General features: G+C 45.9%; 4 protein-coding genes across 6 annotated transcripts in view; 1 reads left to right on the plus strand and 3 right to left on the minus strand.

Annotated features, from left to right (window-relative positions):
• The window catches only part of LOC131294367 (uncharacterized), a 56,325-nt gene extending 48,666 nt beyond the window's left edge, over window positions 1–7,659 (minus strand). The window contains exons 1-4 of the mRNA XM_058322416.1: window positions 6,619–7,659; window positions 6,048–6,186; window positions 5,217–5,705; window positions 1,859–1,904 (exon numbers count right to left, since the gene is read on the minus strand). Coding sequence (XP_058178399.1) covers window positions 1,859–1,904; window positions 5,217–5,705; window positions 6,048–6,186; window positions 6,619–7,659 — 1,715 coding nt within the window. The remainder of the gene's footprint in view (window positions 1–1,858; window positions 1,905–5,216; window positions 5,706–6,047; window positions 6,187–6,618) is intronic.
• A 1,531-nt stretch (window positions 7,660–9,190) lies between these two features.
• On the plus strand, window positions 9,191–10,254 carry LOC131284460 (cell growth-regulating nucleolar protein). Its single transcript, XM_058313323.1, has one exon. It carries the CDS (start codon window positions 9,271–9,273, stop codon window positions 10,204–10,206), a length of 936 nt encoding a protein of 311 aa, XP_058169306.1. The 5' UTR covers window positions 9,191–9,270; the 3' UTR covers window positions 10,207–10,254.
• On the minus strand, window positions 10,169–11,013 carry LOC131284471 (FAD-linked sulfhydryl oxidase ALR). Its single transcript, XM_058313334.1, has 2 exons — window positions 10,541–11,013; window positions 10,169–10,474 (listed from the first exon to the last, which is right to left on the minus strand). The coding sequence occupies exons 1-2, from the start codon at window positions 10,936–10,938 to the stop codon at window positions 10,312–10,314; spliced, it is 561 nt and encodes a 186-aa protein (XP_058169317.1). The 5' UTR covers window positions 10,939–11,013; the 3' UTR covers window positions 10,169–10,311.
• Window positions 11,014–11,342: 329 nt separating this feature from the next.
• LOC131282980 (cytochrome c oxidase subunit 6B1-like) lies at window positions 11,343–15,564 on the minus strand. 3 transcript variants are annotated; one of them, XM_058312535.1, is made up of 3 exons: window positions 15,461–15,527; window positions 14,151–14,378; window positions 12,158–13,803 (listed from the first exon to the last, which is right to left on the minus strand). In XM_058312535.1, the coding sequence occupies exon 3, from the start codon at window positions 13,767–13,769 to the stop codon at window positions 12,294–12,296; it is 1,476 nt and encodes a 491-aa protein (XP_058168518.1). In that variant the 5' UTR covers window positions 13,770–13,803; window positions 14,151–14,378; window positions 15,461–15,527; the 3' UTR covers window positions 12,158–12,293. The 3 variants fall into 3 exon arrangements, with proteins under 3 accessions (XP_058168520.1, XP_058168518.1, XP_058168519.1); XM_058312536.1 differs by having other exon boundaries at window positions 14,132–14,378; XM_058312537.1 differs by lacking the exons at window positions 12,158–13,803; window positions 14,151–14,378 and adding an exon at window positions 11,343–11,856 and having other exon boundaries at window positions 15,461–15,564.
• Window positions 15,565–15,643: the final 79 nt, after the last annotated feature.

A 15,643-nucleotide genomic window follows, 5' to 3' on the forward strand; every position in this document is an offset into this window, starting at 1 on the left:
GGTCCAACGAAAGTTATCTCCATGCCAAATGCCATCCAATTCCATTCCAATGTTTCGCTGAATCCTCTCGACAAATACAAGACACCGCATGCCCTTAGGCCCTTTCTCAACGAAGGGAACTTGAACCCTTCAGCGGTTCTTTACCGCCCCACAGTGGGAGGTTCATTTTTTATCACTTTCAAACACCACCCGGGAAAAATCAAAGCGCCGAATTTGGCCCTCTCGAGGGCGCGTCAATGCAAGTTGAATGCGCTTTCTCCCGGGCAGTTCCGACAACAACCATTTTCGGGTGGTCTTCATGAATGCAGGCGGGGAGGGGAGAAACACGATGCCCTTCCTAGCTTCCACCAACACCGACCACCGGCAGCCCATTATTGATTAGGTTAGACAACCGGGCAGGAAAAACACCTCCCGGATGAAACAAACATCCGATCCGGTCTCCGAAATCACTGCAACACCCTGCATAACTCGCGCCGGGAAGGCCGGGGACAGTTTGCTGCCAGCAACCAGCCCCATTTATTGGGAGACACAACAAACACTCGTCGGAGGAAACAGAAAACAAACCTACCGATCAACACAACACTGACCACTGGGCCGCCTGATCGAGCCGCACGCTCAAACCTACCCTTCGCGGTTCGGCCACTTCCGATCCGATCCGAGCGGAAACGCATTGCCGTGGCCATGGCGCGGAAAAGCCGACCGGTGGAGGTGAATCGAAAATTTTCGGTTGTTTTACATAATTTTACACATGTCATCAGTCCAGCCCTGGCCAGCGGCTTTTGGAGCTGGACAGCAAAGAAGCTGGTCGAGAGAAGGGAATGGAGCAAACTGGAGAAGAAATAACACTCTCGTCGTGCATCATCACTGTTAAAACATATCACGAAGCAGGCAAAAGCAAACAAACGGAAGATTGGGGAAAAAATAGTACTACAAACACACCCGACCAAGAGGTCCTCCTTTACGACGGACGGTACTTCGCTGATTGAGGCCACAAACGCGAACACCGAAACCACTCGAACCGGTTTCATTTCACTTTCACGCGGCACTTTGACCGGGTCTCGTACGAAATCAATTCTTCGGAAATAGCGCCCAAAAAATAGTTTTCCCTTTCTTCCGATTGCTCTCCTTTCGACCAGAATAGAAGGAAAGTGTTTGCAAGTGTTACAAAACGCATTCTATTGGTTAAAACGTGTGCCAAACTCTGCTAATAAATATATAACTTCCTATAACTCCTGTCACAGCTAAAACTAATGAATCATAACAAACCGAAATGAGAAAGCATTTGTTTGATAATAAAAAAAGCTTGTTTTACAAAATAACACAATCCTAACTAATGATTTAGTTTTTAAACAATTTTGAATTGCGATATACGTTTATTTATTTTACACCACGTGGTTGGCGTTACCCGATGGTAACGCATTCACTATGTTATAGAGGGCGTTCTACCTTTGTAACGCACCTGTCGCAAAACCAACCGTTTCCGGCCACTACGAACGATCCCCCACCATCTCGTCAAGCTTGATGCCGAAAAGAAATCGTAAAGCAAACAAACCAATAAATCGGGGTCAACAAAACTCACCGGCACGCACCGGCTCTTCCCCGGATCACAACGGTTATCACTGTTAATTTACACAAAAATGTGAACCCTTCTTGGCACCTTCCAAGCCAAGCCCACTTGCGGGTGTCCCCGAAGAAAGGTGCTCGGAAATATGTTAATGTTTGCGGTGCGCTGAATGGGAGAGCGAGATTTCTTATTCAAATGTCCTGACGACGGGTGCCATTTTACGTTAATGATTTTTCATAACCCCTCGTCGGAGGGGTTTGTTCAGTGCAAAAATGCATATTTTATTCAATTTACCCAAACATGCCGATCACGAGATTCCTTCGAAGACGATCCTGAGGTGCTGAGGACAAGATGAAGACAAAAGAAATGATCAATCTTTTCAGGGGGAGCAAAAATGAGATTTTCGCAACAGATTTCTTACTGAAGAAAAGTCCTCAACAAATTGGTATATATTATTCTCTCTCCAAATAAACACGGCCGCAAAGAAACAGCAAATTTAGACGTATCCAGCAAATTGCCTCACCATAGACAAGTGTGCACTTCCAATTATCGCATTTACCTTCCACAATCCTGCAGTTTCCTCTGTAATAAAGACGCGACATCCCCACGTAGCGTGTTCTCCCTCCAAATGCACATCGTTTGGTGGTGGATCCCTGCCACGTTTGTTATGAAACAATGTTTCAAACCCGCGGTCCCCGACAAGTCATCACCCGAAACTGAATCACATGGCGCGGGCAAATTTCAACGACCTCCGATCCACGCGGTGTTGAACCACGCGGTGCCCTAATATGCGTAATCATCGCGGCAGGTACTAACGAAAACGTAAAAAAATCATAAATAAACAGGCACGCCGCCACGGTCGAAGATGTCGGCACAATCGGAAGACGCTGATGATGTGCAAGATAACGGGAAGAAGCTGGAGTTCCTCTCACCGACCGGGTTGCTTTGGAGGAGTCCGGCGAATGAGTGGTCTGTGCTGATGAAGGATAGGGAAGCATTTTTTTTTTATCAAACCTTTCTTCGTTTACGAAACTTTGCGCGGTGTAAAACTCCAAATCGGCAACCGGATAACCTCGCGTCCAACGAGAGAACGGCCACCTTAATGAGCATGTTTCCCCTCAATTTTTTCGTAAACCCCAGGCATGCCATCCACAAGCATCATCATCCTAACATACCTTCGAAATACCTTTCTATCGCCCGACGACGATTATATAATCGGTCTCCCAGCCGAAGGTATCGAAAATGTAGACCAGATGCCTGGTTGGCATACAGGTTGTTTTGGGGTATACAAGATACAAGATGTATTTCATTGGAACTCCCAATGGGGTGCAAATGGGTGCGAGCGGGTGATCTTCAAACGATCCTCAACTCATCCTAAGATCGTAGCTGTGACAGGTCCTATTGTGTTTTGGAGAAGGTAGTCGGACGGCAGCGACACTCCTACAAAAAAGGAGAATTAAACGATTATGGACTGGTCATTTGAGCGGTTAAAGGTTAGTGAGGTCCAGGGTTCAGCTTTTTTTCACCCAAAACCGACAAGAGTCCTGGTGGTAGCAACAACAGAAAGTAAAAGTGTTTAGGCGAACAATGAAGGCGTAAAGGAAGAGAGTGTTAATGGTACACGCTAACATTACACGAGGCGTGAAGGTCAACGGTCGGTATATGTGTGGCACTTCTTGGAATCGTATCTTTGATTAATATGTATCCTGCAAAAGAAAAACCAAACATTATTCACAAAAGGCACGTTCTACGTGGAGTATTCTATAATTACGTTTCATTGAGTACATTCTATAATTACGCTAAGAACCTGGTAGGTCGTAGGATTATGTCGTCTAATTCCAATGTAAGGGTTCTAGATCTGTCCTATTAAACCATACAACTAATAGGAATAACTACTAACAATTGTTGAAATCAATTCAGGCAGCGTTTAATTTAAAATAGGAGAATTCCCAGAGACAGAGTGATAGGCTGCATTCGTTTCTCTTGGCTGCGTACGCAGAAATCGTGCGTTTCCAAAGGGATGCACATCGAATCGGAATTAGTGATGGGGAAACTGAATCCCTACAAGGATTCGAATCTAGTGGTGGGTAAACTAAATCCCCGAATCCGAATCCCAATCCAAGAAACAGTCGGTCCAAGCAGCGGATAGTGTTCCTTTGGAACTGTGGTCTTTGTGTACAAAATTTTGAAACGCCTCGTACCAGCGTATTTGGGGGAAAGGATAGTAGTTAGGACTCACACTCCTAATGTCGGTGAGCCAACACTTCCCGGCTATCTGTCTGGGAACGCTCGAAGTTCGTTGTTTTTAGGAGGACAATGGTACAACAGGATGCCAAGAGAGATTAAACAAGCGTGAAACCTTAGGGAGTTCAAACGCCTATGCGCCGTATGCGTGAAGCGGGTAGTCTGACGATGTGCTTGCAATGCATTTAGTAAATGTTGTAGTTTTTTAGCCCGTAGTATTGCATTTTTGCGATCACATTGTGGGGGTGCCCATGGCGCAGCGGTAGCGCGAGGAAACACCACACCACAGGTGTGGGATCGACTCTCGAGTCTGGCACCCTCCGGTATTACGAACGGCTGACCACCGATCTATAATATACCGTCTTTCGGTCACACAAACTGTCTTCGGAGAGAGGCCTTGTCCCACTAGGGGATGTCGTGCCACATAAAAAAAAAAAGTATTGCATTTGTCAACATGGTCTTTGACTATGAGTAAAAAAATGAACAGGGACTTTTTATTTTTATTATTAAATTTAACTTAATAGAATGAATGAGTCTACATAATTTTGAGACACGCGCGCGTAAACGAGGACAATTGGTGGTCATGGCTGTACGAAAAGAACTAATAGTATCTACACATCTCGCTGTAGTTGGGTCCCTTTCTGTCCTTGATAGTGGCACCACATTATCAACCAAAGGTAATTGGCGGGGGGAACTACATGTTGAACTTTGAACGAAATACACCAGCGTGTTATCCTTTATGGCTGATACACAAACGACTGACACTGAGCCGAGCGTTCGCCGTGCTTTTATTCAGATGGTCAAAGTTCATACATATAGAGGTGCACCCTTGTCACCATCGCGGTTTGACATTTCTCCTGTCATTTGACGCTTCTATGAACAGTACATTCATGCCAACATACATATGTCAACACTCCTCCTCATGAATCTAATGTTCATTCCGTTACTAACTTGCTAATACCGAGTCCTATCGAGAGTTCTTTAATCTTTTGTGCTCCTAGTGGTTTGGTTAATATGTCGGCTAGCATTGCTTCAGAAGCACAATACTTTAATTCGATAACTTTCGTGTTACAAAGATCTTGAGTATAATGATATTTCATATCTATGTGCTTTGACTTTCTCTTTTCATGACCTGACAAAGTAAATTCAATGCACGCACGATTATCTTCGTTAATAATGGTTGCTTCTCTTTGTTTTACATCCATTTCCTCCAATAGCCTACGCAACCAAACCGCTTGCTGTCCTGCTATTGTCTACAAGAGTCTTAATGTGCACTGATTTGCTACAGGTGCAGTAACTTCTTCGTAATCAAATCCTTTCCTTTGCCCGAAACCTTGCGCTACAAGTCTTGCCTTATATCGATCAACCTTTCCATTCGCGTCCAACTTTTTCTTAAAAACCCATTTACATCCGATAATGTTGCTGTTCTCGGGTGGATACGTTAGCTCCCACGTGTTGTTGGCTTCCAGGGATCGGAACTCATCTTCGATAGCCTCCATCCACCTGTCCTTTTCCACGGATGTTATGGCTTCGTTGTACGACGCTGGCTCATCCACACTCGTTCTTACCAAACCTAAAAAATAGTCGGTAAATTTAGCTGGTGGTTTACCTCTTGTCGATCGCTGTGTTAATGGATCGGCAACCGGCTGGTCTAGGTCTTCTGAGCCCGATGAGTAATGCTCGTTTTCTTCCGCTGTATCAAAATTCTCCTCCTGCACGTTGATCGGGTTGCTTTCTTCATCGACATCATCATGTTTGTATCGATCAGGATCAACGTCGAGTATAATTTCATCAACAGGAACACTATCACCTTGCTCGCACGATGCTTCGTTGAATACGACGTCACGACTAATCACAATGCGGTCCGTGCTAGTATCTACAAGCCTGTATGCCTTTTCTTGGATGGAATATCCGACGAATCTTAGTTGCTTTGCCTTGGGTTCCATTTTTCCACGCTTTTCTTTAGGTATTTGAACCCATGCTTCGCATCCAAACACTTTGAAATGGTTGTAGGATGGCTTTCTACCGAACCATTTTTCAAAAGGTGACATTCCGATTATTTTCGATGGTAGTCGATTCTGGGTATATGCTGCAGTAAGTACTGCTTCTCCCCAATATTTGCTTTCTAAACGTGCATCTTGTAACATACACAATGCCATTTCTTGAAGTGATCTGTTTTTCCTCTCAGCGACGCCATTTTGCTGAGGCGAGTATGGCACTGTTAGTTGACTCATAATACCTTGCTCTTTGAAGAACTTTTGCAGCACCTTTCCGGTGTACTCACCACCATTGTCTGATCGTATGGCCTTGGGTGTTTTCCCGAATTGTGTCTTGCAGAAGGCCACGAAATTCTGAATAATTTCACTAGCATCTGACTTCTGTCGCATAAGGTAAACGAACGCCATTCTCGAATGATCATCTATAAATGTGATGAAGTAACGGTGACCACTCGGTGTGTGAGGAAACGGACCACACACGTCCGTGTGAACAATGTCCAACTTGTTTTCACTTATTTTGTTTGTTCTTCTGAATGGGGATCGGGCCATCTTCCCTTCTATACAACTCGTGCAGACATTTGTCATGTTCAGTTCTTCCAACTTCGCCTTATCGCCGAATAATGTCTTTATTACTTGTGGGTCTCGATGACCAAGCCGTCTATGCCATAAATGTAGACAATGATTTGGTGATGTTCTACTCACCAACGCATTTTCGCCGATGATACACAGATGATAAAGACTTCCGAGTTTTGTTGCCACAGCTATAACTCGTCTTCCTTGTTCGATAAGACAACGATTTTCTTCGAAAATTACTCGCATGCCCTTCTTCACTAGGCAGCTCACCGATATTAAGCCACTTTCCAGTGTGGGCACATAAAGTACATCGCTAACTTTTATGGCCAATTGTTCGCCATCTTTTGTCACGCATACTAGGGTTCCTGATCCAACACCTTCAATTTTCGCCTTGCTTCCATCGGCCAGTGTGACACTACTTTCCGCACAATTCACTTTAATTTCAAAGAACGTTGGATCATTCGTCATATGCCGCGACGCACCACTGTCTATATACCAGTTTCCTGGTAGGCCTTTGCTTGCAGTCCAAGCCACCGGTCCTTCGTCACTCACCGTCACTTTCGCGGAATTGTGTTTTGCTTCCTGCATTGTTCTGTTAAGCAAACGACAGTTTCTTTTCATGTGGCCGGCTTTGCCACAATGAAAGCACACTACACTTGGTTTGTTCCTGTTCACTTTGTTCTTCGTCGTCACTTGAAACACTTTGCCTTCTGCCGAACTTGTTCCCGAACGTTCACGTCGTTTTTCTCCTTCGGCTAGAAGTTTGCTCTTCACCAACTCTAGGGTTAAATTATTGGTGGAAATCTGTTCCAATGCGGTAGTTAACGGATCGTATGATTCCGGTAACGAACATAGCAACATCGCTATTTGCCATTTTCTGGGTATTGGCTCTCCTAAATCAGCGATTTGTTGGACCAAGTTAGAGAACGTTTGTAGATGATTCTCTATGTCCCCGCCTTCTGCTAATTCTAAGCGCGTCAGCCGCTTTAGCAGGTACACTTCTGATCCCGCTTCATGGTACCCTTTTATGGCATCCCATGCGTCTTTTGCAGACGTTGCGTCACGCACTAGCCCAACTTGGCTATCGTCGACACACAGCCCAATCGTTGCACGTGCTCTCGAATCTTTCTGCTTCCATACCGGTGTCTCTGGTTCCGGCTTTGCTTCGCCAATTGTGCACCAAAGCTCATCACGCTCGAGGAGCATTTGCATTTTAAACTTCCACGTTTGGTAGTTTTGATTGGTCAACTTAGGCACCATAAACCGTTGCGTATCCGCCATTTCACCTGGGCCCATAACCTGTTGAACTTTGAACGAAATACACCAGCGTGTTATCCTTTATGGCTGATACACAAACGACTGACACTGAGCCGAGCGTTCGCCGTGCTTTTATTCAGATGGTCAAAGTTCATACATATAGAGGTGCACCCTTGTCACCATCGCGGTTTGACATTTCTCCTGTCATTTGACGCTTCTATGAACAGTACATTCATGCCAACATACATATGTCAACACTACAAACAGAGCAGAAATATCCTCTTACACTCCGGAAAGTGGTGCCTCGTTAACCTTGCGGGACTCGGCGATTTACCTTTCGTCCATGGGAAGGAACACAAATATACTTTCGTGCCTCTCAATCCTATGTAGGGGTAAGCGGTGGGACTCATCATCATCTTCATGTAAACAAATCAATGTCGGTCTGGAAATTGTTTATTCCAATCTGAATCCCCAGAATCCGATTCAGAATTCGGTAAAAATGGTCTGGTTCTGATGAAATGGGTTTGGTTGGGTAGAACAACTCGGATAATGGACATTCTACTGTATTTCTTTGTAAAAAATAGGTTCTAGGGGGGTCCACGACAGCCGAGCGGTAGCGCCGGTTAGAAAATCGGCCCATGAGCGTTGGGGCTCACCACCTCGACGGCGTGGGTTCGAATCCCAACCGAGACCGGACCCTCCCCTGTACGAGAGGACTGACTATCCACGTACAACAGGGAAACAAGTCTCGTAAGCCCTTAACGGAGGCAGGCATGACCAAGAGGTCGTTACGCCAAGAAGAAGAAGGTTCTAGGAATTTTTCTAAAGCCAAACATGCAAATCGGGCAAAAAAACTCTATCTATGTCCATTGGACATTCTACCCAGCGTTCATCGAAACGTTGAGTAAACTTAAATCAATTACATTGTCTCTAGATCGACTAGTTATGTGAATAATTCGACTCACATCATTGAGAGTCGATTCAAACAGTTTACCCCTGGTCACAGCTTTGCGCAACTGCATGCGGTTGCGTTTTTTCCCATGGGAGAGATAGGAGCTGTCATGGGCTGTCACCGCAGACGCACGACCTTGCGGTTTCTGTACTAAAAAATCTTACGAGTTTGATTCTTGCCGCAGAAACTTGCGTTTTTATATTTCAACAGTAAATATTGTTCCTAGTAGACTTTAATGAGATTGTATGCTCATATAAATGGTATATTCAAACATTAAAGTATTATTTTTGGCAAAAAACTGTGCTCGTTTGACAGATCAAAAACGCAACCGCATGCGGTTGCGGAAAGCTGTGACCACAGGTTTTAGGATCAAGTCAGAATCGAATCAAATCGAGTCCCAAATCAATCAAATCTGATTCGAATCCTAATCGAATCAAATCTTTAGAATCCGTCAAAAAGGATTCGAATCTTTAGAATCCGTCAAATGGGATTCGAATCTTTAGAATCCGTCTAGGGATCGAATCTTCGAATCTTCCGAATCCCGATTCTGCCGACACTAGAAAGGATCATAAACATAAACACACGTGCTTTTCAGGTAGAAACCGGCTCGCATTCCAATTCAAGCATAATTAGTATCCTCACGCTTCACGACACGCAGTTATCCGTTTTCTTGTGAATTTAGAATGGTGTTCTTCATCTGCAACCATTGCGGCGAGTCGCTCAAGAAGCAAGTGGTAGACAAACATGTCTTCAGGTGCAAGCGCGATATCAACGTGTCCTGCATGGACTGCCTGAAGGACTTCTTGGGGAAGTCGTACGATTCACATACGACCTGCATCACCGAGGCGGAAAAGTATGCTGCAAAAGGATTCGTACCGAAGGAAAACAAAGGTGCCAAGAAGCAGGAGAACTGGGTCGCCCTGGTACGTTCGATAACGGAGACCCAAAATACCCTGTCGCCGGGCATAAAGTCTGTCTTTGAAGTGATCCAACGAAACGATAATATTCCGAAGAAAAAGAAAGGCTTCTTGAACTTTTTTGGTAATTCGATCAAGTACATACGTAGAGCGGATGTAGAGGCGGCCTGGGCCTTGATCGAGAAAGAGGTAAATCTCACCAAGCAGGAACAGCAGAGTATAGCGAACAATGTTCAGCAGGAACCGGCGGATCCCCACCCGAACGGCGTGAAGCGAAAAGCAGAGGAAAACGAGTCAATCGCGAAAAATCCGAAGAAGAATAAAGCAGAGGAAAACGAGTCAAACGCGAAAAAACCGAAGAAGAATAAAGCAACCACCAACGGTGGCACCGGTGAAGATGCTATAACCCTTTTGAACGCAGAAGAAACAAAAGGTACCAATGGAACGCACGAACAGGACGAGGAGACCAACGGACCATCGCATGAAAGAAACGTGTTCCACTGGAATGAAGTAATCCGAGATGCACTAATCTCCAAGAACAAACAGATGAAACTGGTCAAGTTGAAAAAGAAAGTGCTGAAAGTATACCGCCAGTTTACTGCCGGCTATGATGAAAAGAAGTTCGAAAAAAAGTTTGAAAAGAAACTAAAGAAGACAAACCATGTCGTTGTTGAAAATGATACTGTACGATTGATCGAATAGAATTAAGAAACGAATACAATATTAAATGTATCACTGTAAATGAAGGGAAACAAACATTAACGTCTAATTTTTGTATATCTTTAACGCATTCCGAAACCGATTGCCTTAATCACAGGAACCGTCCAGCCAACCGTCTCGCCATCGTTCATTCACCTTCGTACAGTCAAATTCCGGCTTGCCCAATTTTACGTTCACGCGGTTGTGTATTCGACAAAGCCACTGTGATAGGGCATGTTGGGATTTGGTTTCCGGTGGTATCTCTTTCAACCTGTTGACGAGGGAAACTGTCGGTTACACCATGAACGAACAATGTTCACATTTGAAAATGTCTTACTCTTGCTGAAAATCTTTCGCACAATACTCGCACGGGTATAGTTTGGAAAAGCTGGTGAAAAACGTTCGGACATTCTTTTCCTCCGCCTCGCTAGGATTTGTCGGGTAGTATGCGGCCACCGTGTGCAACAAACTCCAGGTGTACCGTCCCAGCTGTTCCTTATCAATCGGGCAGTTGGGTGGCGATCCTCCCAGTTGATCGTCGGGTGTTGCCGTTTTTCTGTGCGCTACTTCGGAGGCCCCTTTCGTCACGCTTCCCGTCCCACTACTGCTGCTGGAGGTGGTGAGAGTTTTTCGTTGCTGCTTCGACCACGATTTGAAATCCATGCATGTCCGACACGGTGCCGCCGGTTCTTTGTCGTTTTGATGGTGGTTAGGCATCGGTTCTCCTGGTGCCATTGTGCCTAATAGGTGCTCCTTAGCCGTGGTGTGGATGAACAAACAACGTTATTATTTTACTATTTTCACTGATTACTTGCGGGCCGAAACACCCCTTATTCCGTCCCGCTTACAATATGATGTAATTTTAGGAAAGCAAAACGTAAACCAATCGTTTGACAGCTGATTCTAGATGACATCTTGGATTCATCGAGAAACGTCAACCCACATGAAAAGTACCAGCTGACTAGACTAGAAACTGCCGTTGCTATGATTTCTGAAGACCATGAAAAACGTTTATGAACTGAGCTAGAAACATGTTCTACCTAACTGAGCCTCATGGAACATAAATCGTAATCACCTTCGCTCAGCATTAATTTCTTTCTGCGAATATCTTCTGTAGTAAAACCCCATATTTAAGTTTTAACAGTACTGTTCTTTTTTGTAATATTGGTTTTATTTAATTTCCTTCTTCTGCCTCAGTGCACATGATGTTGTGGCACCCTACTATTCCGAATCATTGAACTTGTTGTGTTTTTACTAAGGAAAGTGTGAGCGTTTCGCCCCTTTCGTCGCCCGGCTAGCGGACGGCAAAGTTCGGGACGGTGGTGCGCTACTACAACTGCATCCTTTCCATCTTAGATATGGCCGGCGAAGGTGCCCTCATCACGCTGACCGTCCCACTTCTCCACCCACGAGTTCGGGCACATCGAGGAGTAGACGTTCTTGAAGTACTTGCACACCTGGTCACCCTGGCCCTTGACCTTCTCGCAGCGGTGGAAATCCAGGTAGCTCTGGTAGCAGTACTTAGTCTGGTTCTGGTTCGGGAAACGCGGATCGAACGGGGCTGTCTTCGGTTCGTACGTCATCTTCTTGCTGTGCTGGCCGGGTTGTTTTAGCCGGGGAAAGAAACGCGATTGCGGGAGTGCTGCTTCTCGACTGCGAATAGGGGGATAGTAGTAGGGTCCAATCAAAATTATCGTCGCCCGAGGGTGTGTCCAGTTTGAAAACCCCAAAAACGATCACTGCGGTCGTGTGCACTGTTTCCTACGCTACGGTTAGTATCAAAGTGACAAGATTCCAATGTAAAGTTGAAACCCATGTCGGTCGAGATAGATTTTATAGTACCAGAAAAACGGATAAATTATTATGTACACGTTAAGTCTTCACAAACATTATAAACACGCTGCTCGGGGAGATATAATAGAGCAACGCTTTGTCGTTATTTGAGTACACATGTGAACCCAAAACCCAAAAAACGGGGAAAATACCCATCATACAACGATATGAGTTCATATTACACGCCTTCGATCAAATGCCCACAAAACTGTTATGATATAACCCACTGCCAATCCTTCGACGAGCCCCCGCACTTCCTACTTGACTAGTGGTCGCGTTTTGGAATCCGCGTCGCAGGAGGCACTCTTATACTTCTTCACCTCCTGCAGGTAGAGCGACCACGGATCGCTTGGCGTCTCGGCAGCCGACTCTTCGATCGGTCGTACTTTCTTGACGAGACCGGTCTTGAGAATTTTACCTCCCCGACGACGTCCGAACACGGGCAACGGAGGCGGTGGTGGCTCTTTATCTATCGTCGATAATTTCACCGATGGTACGGTTTTTATCCCTGGTAACACGGCCCCAACCGGTGTGCCTACCGAAAATGAGCCCGCCATTAGCGGAATTTGCGGTGCAACACCCATCTTCGGACCAGCAACGGCTGCGGCCGGGGAGATTAGTGATTTATCTGGTGCAATGCTTGTGCTTCCTTGGACAAGCGGCACAGCAGCTATCGGCATCACGGCAGGAGCCGTAACGACCTGCTGTTGAAATTGTTTGAACATCTCCAAAAAGGACCCATCATTCGCGAAACCAGACACGGCCGTTGGCAGTGGCTGCTCAGATTTGGGTTTCGTGGGTGGAGGATACAGCTTGCCTTCTGCTGCCAAATGTTGTTGCAATTTTTCCTGCATCTTACGCTGGAACTCGATGCGTTCCTCTTCTGTCTGTATCTCTGGCACGTACTCGCCGTCCGTGTTGACATTAAGCTCCACGTCATACGGTACAAAGGTTTCCGATTTCTGCGGTTTGACCACGGTAAAAGCGGGCACGACCTTTTTGGCACCGGTTTGTGGCTTACTGGTAGCCTTTCCACCCTGTTGTGTAGGCTTTTTTGGGTCCACCTTTCCTCCTCCTCCTTTTGTATGATCTTTCTTTAGCGACTCCTTTAGATCGTGTTGCCGTCTTAGATTGGCCAGTTCTTGCTCGATTTCCGCTGATAATCTGTCCTGTGGCACTCGTTCACGTGGAACATCGCGAGTGGACGATTCACCGTGGGAACGATCGTCCCGTGGTGACCGATGGCGACCACGCTGGTCACGAGAATCACGTCCGCGTCGTTCTTTTGAGCGAGATCGGCTTCTACTGGAATGTTTGCGACCCCTACTAATTTCCTCGCGGCTTCTACTACGCCGATCGCGACGATCGCGCCGACTATCGTGACGATCATCTCGCTCCCTGTAGCTATCGCGGTACCGGCTGCTACCATAGCCTCGGTCCCGATAGTCGCGATCACGATCACGATCCCGATCACGGTCACGATCTCTATCACGATCCCGCTCGCGATCCCGATAACTTCGATCTCGTTCACGCTGATAACGATCACGATCACGATGAGAGGACGAATAATAGCTGCCGCTACGCGAAGACCCCTGCAGTTCGTCGCGTTTATCCTCCTGGCGAGACGTAGCTGACTTTTCGGTAGAAGGCCACGCCGGAGCCTCCGGCACTTCTTGCGGGTTGTGCTGCTGTTGGCTGGCCGCATCATCCTCTTCCTCCGGCGCTTTCATCATTTTTCAGCAGCAACGATGATGGGCGACGGACAGTCTGGAAAAGTAGCGTACACTACCGATAAGCGCAAGCGAACGTAATCGAATGTACACACCATCCAAAGATGGCGCTACGTCCCGGAACTCTTCAAATCCAAATCGATACACAAAGGTGTTCATGCGACATACTCCACCTTCCATTCGGCAGGGTTTAGTTTAGTCCCAAGATCGAAAGAAAGTGGAGAATACGCTCACGTTTGTGCTCTTTTTGTCGTGATTTTGTTTGGTCATTATGCCGGGACATTTACTTTACCATAGGATCGTGAGTAAGTTGCATGTTCGATTAAAAAGTAACAGAGCAAGATAAGATAGAAATACTACATTACTCTTTTATATCTCTAGCACCTGGTGATCCGTTGCACAGCAAAAAGTCAGCCTGATCCGTTGATGGATTGATCCGTCCCGTCCGCTGGCCGCTCGCTGCCGTTGCCTGCTTTGCCCTTCGTGCAATTGGGGTGCGATGGCCGGTGCACGCACACTCTTGTTTTGGGCTGGCCAAACAGGTGCAGATCTTTTTCTTGTGCACCCCTGATCTCTGTCTCTCTTCTGCTCTTTCTCAATCTTCGCAACGTCCTGAAAAATATTTACTGAGACGTGAATTTTTCTTCGAATTTGGTTCAAGGAAGATCAAATAATTACTCTCTGATTCAGATTTAGAGACGCAGAGCGATAGGAGCGTTGATTTGCACTGGACATTCAAGGAATGATCCGCGCAATTCCACATCCCGTTAATGTTATTCTCCCTCTATCTCTCCTCCATCGCGAGCAAACCTCCATGAGGCATGGAGATTAAAGGAGATCTGTGCTAGGTTAGAAATTTGACTACTCGGGTAGTAATTAAATTCCCGCACGTATATCTGAGACCGCTGCATTTCGATGGCCGATTACGATGAATTGGTGGAACGCTGCAGCTCGGGACGCCGTCGATGTTTTGGGCTGTCGTTCCCATTAGCTTATGGTCATCGTCGTATGACTCTGTTTCATCCTGTATAAAAGCATCCAACCTAAAAATGACCTCCCCTTTTCGCAACCCTCTAGCCCGCACCCTTCAAGGACATCGCCGTTCGTAAACCCTTTGGCTGGGTTTGGTTTTGACCTCATCGGAGACTGCTTACATAACCCAGCAAAGGAATGGGGCATTTTTGTGAAGATATTGCAATGGGACAGATGTAATAATTGCTTGTATATGACCTCTCCCATCACCAAGCCGAAAGAATCACGGGTCTGGCATCGATCGTCTGTCGAACGGATAGAAATACGCTGCTTGAAGCGCAAATTATGTAATTTTTCTCTTTTCAGCAGTACACCATGATAGCATTAGCGTAGCTGTCAAAATTGGACACCGCCGAGTGCTTCCACCAGGCATGGAGGATACGCAAATTCAATAGCACTGACCCCTCACAAACTTGTGCCAACAATCCCTTTCATACACGATACAACGGCACTAGTCATTAGCAAAGGCAGGGCTAGGTGCTATGAGCAATTTTGTTAAAACCATTTTTTGCACGCACCACCGTAGCAATCTCGGATGATTCTGTTCATTGGTTTTTTTCTTTTGAGGAACGTAGACGGAAACTTTCAACCAGTAGGAAAAGTGCACACAACCGAGTTTGTTTTCGTTTTCTGGAAGAAATGGACGGATCCAGTGCAATTACCTTGAGCCAAAAAACCACCGGTCGCTTTTTCTCTAGCTTTGGTACTTCTGCTAATTTAGCACTCCGACTGGCGAATGTACTTTTCTGAAAACTCTAGTGTTGGCAGAATCGGGACTCGGAAGATTCGAAGATTCGATCCCTAGACGGATTCTAAAGATTCGAATCCCATTTGACGGATTCTAA

This window comes from Anopheles ziemanni, chromosome 2, assembly GCF_943734765.1.
Source record: "Anopheles ziemanni chromosome 2, idAnoZiCoDA_A2_x.2, whole genome shotgun sequence".
NCBI classification, from domain to species: Eukaryota; Metazoa; Arthropoda; class Insecta; order Diptera; family Culicidae; genus Anopheles; species Anopheles ziemanni.

What these genes read in the sequence shown, in the direction of transcription:
- LOC131284460 (XM_058313323.1), top strand. Translation starts at nt 9,271, where the DNA reads ATGGTGTTCTTCATCTGCAACCATTGCGGCGAGTCGCTCAAGAAGCAA.
- LOC131284471 (XM_058313334.1), bottom strand. Translation starts at nt 10,938, where the DNA reads ATGGCACCAGGAGAACCGATGCCTAACCACCATCAAAACGACAAAGAA. An exon ending in GCGAAAGATTTTCAGCAAGA is followed by an intron (nt 10,475 to 10,540) that starts GTAAGACATTTT and finishes CCTCGTCAACAG; the next exon opens with GTTGAAAGAGATACCACCGG.
- LOC131282980 (XM_058312535.1), bottom strand. Translation starts at nt 13,769, where the DNA reads ATGATGAAAGCGCCGGAGGAAGAGGATGATGCGGCCAGCCAACAGCAG.